The sequence below is a fragment of the Nicrophorus vespilloides genome, unplaced genomic scaffold, assembly GCF_001412225.1.
Source record: "Nicrophorus vespilloides isolate i.1.1-1 unplaced genomic scaffold, Nicve_v1.0, whole genome shotgun sequence".
Taxonomy (NCBI): Eukaryota; Metazoa; Arthropoda; class Insecta; order Coleoptera; family Silphidae; genus Nicrophorus; species Nicrophorus vespilloides.
The window spans coordinates 125,374-130,293 of record NW_017099837.1 but is presented as its reverse complement, the minus strand read 5'-3'; the positions used below and the strand labels follow the sequence as shown (position 1 = coordinate 130,293).

At 25.6% G+C, this 4,920-nt stretch overlaps 1 protein-coding gene across 1 annotated transcript; it reads left to right on the top strand.

The window, feature by feature from the left end:
* The first annotated feature begins 280 nt into the window (after window positions 1–280).
* LOC108565749 (peptide transporter family 1-like) lies at window positions 281–2,712 on the top strand. Its single transcript, XM_017925343.1, has 4 exons — window positions 281–396; window positions 2,132–2,260; window positions 2,329–2,436; window positions 2,519–2,712. Exons 2-4 carry the CDS (start codon window positions 2,150–2,152, stop codon window positions 2,693–2,695), a joined length of 396 nt encoding a protein of 131 aa, XP_017780832.1. The 5' UTR covers window positions 281–396; window positions 2,132–2,149; the 3' UTR covers window positions 2,696–2,712.
* Window positions 2,713–4,920: the final 2,208 nt, after the last annotated feature.

The following is a 4,920-nucleotide window of genomic DNA, read 5'->3' as shown; positions in this document are numbered from 1 at the left end:
ACAATTTTAATCCACACAAAAGGAGACTTGACTCTATAAAGCAAGGTTTCCAAACTTTATATTACTACGCCCCCTTTAAAAAAATATAATTTTGGGGGCTTGTTTCTATTTCCAAAATGTCTTCTATTTACATTAATGATCTGTATAAATTCCAATATATTTTTGAAAATTACAATTCTAGTCAATTTTTCGCTGCTACTTTGGAACTAGATCGCGCCTCTTAGTTTGGAAACCGCTGTCTTTACATGTTAAATAATAATTATTTTTTATTTCAGATACATTTTTAGCATACAATCGAACGTTGTAATAACAGTTCCTGTTAGTGACAAAGTCTTACAACTAGCCTTAGGAGGAATATACACACTTGTCTTAGTAGAAAGAGGCAGAATCATTGAGGTAATCAGAAACGTTTTAATTTTACTTTAAATCAAAATAATAGATATAGTATTTGCATTTCTAAAATAAGTTAATTTGAGTTTATATAGGATTAGTAGCTACAATACAAAAAATGATTGACATGTCTAATCTTACGTTATAAACATAGGATGAGGTTAATTTTCGGTGGATATTTATAAATTCTAACAACAAATAATGTTTTCTTTATCATCTATATATTCTAGATCAACAAGTTTTTCAAACTACATAATTTGTAATTAATTGAACTTTGTAACGTGCGCTTGAATTTGATATGTAACTAATTATATCACGAATGTATTGTTTGAATGAAAGATGAATGAATAAACGTGTGTATAGGTGATAAGATGTTCCGATAACACATTCCAGATAATTTGCCATGTTTAAAGCAAACCACGATAAGTGCAGAATAAGAAACTTTATTTCTATCTCTTTTTATTGTATTTTTTATTGTAAACATGCATACGTTCATAGCCATATAACAATAATCAATTATACATTTAATTTCGAGGAAATATGCAGTTTTCTTGTCTTATCAAATAATAGTTATGATATGATTTTTTTTATTTTTAGTTATCTCTATTTATCTTACATAGAAGCATAAATTGATAAAATTTTATAAGATTGATTCCATAAAATACATTTAATTATTTTATATATTACATAAAAAATAGACTTTCAAGTGAAATTACATTAATCTTTGTATTATTTATTAAAAAAGAAATAAAGAAATAATCATTGTTTATTTATTCACATTGTAATTTTAGCAGGAATTCAGATCCGTCTAATAGATAGATGATTTATAAATTTAATTTATCTAATTCATTCACATCACATCACATCATTTATCATACACTTATTTCTTAGAAAATAATATTATTTAAACATTGTTAGTAAATTTTAATTCTATGACGTCTCGTCTAAATTCCAAATAATATTGATTTCATTATATCTAATAATTTATATATTATAGATTCATATTTTTGTGCAATTTTATTATATTAATTTAATGTATATAGAAAATTTATAATTGCTTAGATTGTATTTACTTTATTATTCGTAAAAATTGTTCTCTTGTCATAACTCAATTCCTCGTTAAAAAAACATATATAACCTCGACCTAAATATAGGAAACACCATTATCACATTATTAACCGCTACAATACGCAATTTCCGATCTTCAAATCAACGTTTGATAATCTCATCCCCAAATATAATAAATATATTAATCCTCCTAAAGTTTATTTTAATATTTCAAATCAATCAAGATAAAGGAAAAATGAGATTGAGTTACATTAAACTATAAACATGAATAAATTATTATTTATCTTTGTATGTTTATCTACAATAACATATGTGGTCTACTTTTGGACTACGTTTGAATATAAAAATAATAATTTATATTTTAAAACAATATTAAAAAAGTATTTACTATAACTATAATATTTGTATTATACCTAATAATTCGATAATAGGATTATTAATTATAATGTTCCCAGTCATGGACATAATATATTACTTTTTTATCGCACTTATGAGAGTCTTTTTTGGTTATAAATATTTTTGATTTTTTTAAATTGTTAAATTCATTTTAATCCAACAGTTTTATTACAACTAACATGATTTCTTTCTTTCCCGATAATTTCTGAAACTTATTCAAAAATAACTATCTTCCATCCACTAAATGCAAAGATAAAAATAAAGTCACTGTTTGCAGTTTGCGAAGCTGTACACCATGTCACCACCTAATGATGTGAACATAATGTGGCTAATACCGCAATACTTCTTGATATCCGTCGCCGAAATCATGTTCGGAATAGCAGGTTTAGAGTTCTCCTTTACTCAGGTATATTAAGTCAAGTATAAAATATATGTCTTATTATAGATGTTCTATTTTGTTTCTTTATTTTTCAGGCTCCTAAAAGTATGAAAACTGTCACTATAGCTGCTTGGTACTTATCCGTTGCGTTCGGAAATTTCATGGTCATACTTATAACGCAATTGAACATTTTCCAAAGTCAGGTAATTAAATTAATTGATTTTTACAAAATTATATTTTTTTTTAATATTTATAAAATAATATTAATAATATCATTTTCTTTAGGCATATGAATTCTTTTTATTTGCTATATTAATTGTTGGTGATATGATGATATTCATGCAAATGGCTTCAAGATATAACTATGTGGAATTGGAAGCGGATAGTTCAGTGTTTATTTTGAATACTGAGAGGACTCCTTTGATGAGAGCTTTCACAAATGACGAATACGATTACGATTAATATATGCATTATTAGATTGGAACGAATAACAATTCTCATGATATAATTTATATATTTAATTTATTAATTTTTATATTAAAAATGTATAACTTGTTGGAACTATTTCACTTTTCCACATTCTTTTTTCTAAAGTCATCTTTCAGGTAAGTCACTTGTTTTTAGTAATTCTGATATATTTACAATATATGAACAAATCGAGCAATACCTTGATGCTCAGTAATACGTTGTGGAAGTCGTTTGTAGAGCCGAATATTTAAAAAATGTTTGCATTTTATTTTAAAAATGAAATACTAATGAGTTGTTCTAATTATAAGTTATAGGCAAAAACATTAGCAACGAATCCAATATTGGGTAAATTAAAGTAAATTAGTAGGTCACGAAATGATAATATTATATACTAACAATGGGGTCGCAGAACAACTACAAACATATATGTCTGGTCGCTCCAAACTTATCACTCACAACAATTTAAAAATTATACGAGAGGGACAAATATATTTATATATTTATAACAATACTTTTAATGTCCTTTTAAAGCCTTTAAAAAATATTATATTTAGCGGTAAATATATACAACTTACATTTACCTAATGACGTCGGCAAATGTTCATAGGTTTATAAACCTGCTTATTTAGAGGTTATTGATTTTATTTATTTATTAACGCTTTGGCATACGAATAAAATATATAAGATATGTCACAAAAAAAAGAAATACGTTGATTTTGTACAGTTCCGTTTAGCATTTAATTTTCATTAGTAAAATTAAATTCAATAAATTCTAAAGACAACTGCTTTCCTTGCACCGCATCCACAGCATCTATGGACGGACCATGGCCACTGCTGCACATCTATTTGTTTCTTTAACTGTCATTCCTAAAAGTCATCATTATTCACTACATGTAGGTAGGAGGAGCAGATCTATTGATGATGTTCTTAATATTGTAATGTATCAGTGTAAAGCAGTGCAATAACAAGCAAAGGAATATCTAACTATTGGAGGATAACAAGGATTTGCAAGAAATACAAAGCAAAATGTAATTCAAAGTGCCATTCATTATAGCACTCCCTTTGTACTGTAATAAATATTATTAATATACGTTTATAATAATATTATTAGAAAAAAGTGTTTAAATAAAATAATAATATATATTATTTCAATCACACATTTTTACCGATATACGTTGGTAAATGTATACTATTACCGATTATGTACTTTTTACCGTAACATATATATTAACAACTATACTTTAATATTCAATCTTAATTATCCAAAACAATTGTTTCGGCAATTATGTCCATGCCATTGATAAAAGTATAGAAAAATTAACACTCCGCGTAAGCTAGAGGTGAGTATGTTGGATAATTTTGTAAAATATTGATCATAGTTCTAAATAGCCGCATCTTTACAATTTTTCAACAAACAATATATTTACTCGAGGCCGTATCACTTGGATACGTATATCTTCCAATATTTCTCAGATATGATGAATATAAATTATATTTTTTGGCGTGTCAATCAAAATGCTTCACCGTGTAACCTCTGATACGCTTTTCTAAGGTTCGTCGTCAATGTTATAGTGCAAGCAAACTTTTGAGATAGAAGATCCATATATATTTTTAATGATAGTTTTATTTTCAATTTTACTTCAGAGCAACTTAAGAAAACTGGTAAATTTAGATATCTCAATATGAGAAATTTTTTACATTGAGTTTATGAAAAATAACTTATATTAGTTTAAAGGTATTTGTAAAAGTGTTTACTTTCTTAATTATTATATCAATATAGATTACAAAATCGGTAACTTTCTAAAATCTCATTATATTCTAATAAATAATAATTTTTATTGCAACAGTATCACAATAATGAAAGAAAGATTTTGTAATAAACTTTTTTTTAATGTGTTATATAATAAATAGCATCAAAATAAATTAATTATTTATATAAATTATTTTCGTGTTATCTATATTTTAATATTATAAATTAAATCAATTATATTACATAAATATATAAAGATTAAACGAACCTAATATATGCCTAAATAATGTACATTTCAACACATGGTACTTCAAACTAAAGTCATGCATGAAACATACAGTTGAAGGTCTTTTTATTATGCATGAATGGGTTGGCTTAATGTTTGTTCGCGGTTTGATTATTAATCAACTGAGCGGAGTATTTATTTTACGAAACGTTTAGAAAAACAAAAAAAACTGTTTTGTTTTTT

Excerpts from the sequence above, each read along its gene's own strand:
- LOC108565749 (XM_017925343.1), top strand. The coding sequence starts at position 2,150 with ATGTCACCACCTAATGATGTGAACATAATGTGGCTAATACCGCAATAC. Across the intron at positions 2,261-2,328 it reads TAGAGTTCTCCTTTACTCAG|GCTCCTAAAAGTATGAAAAC; the intron begins GTATATTAAGTC and ends TTTATTTTTCAG. Across the intron at positions 2,437-2,518 it reads TGAACATTTTCCAAAGTCAG|GCATATGAATTCTTTTTATT; the intron begins GTAATTAAATTA and ends CATTTTCTTTAG.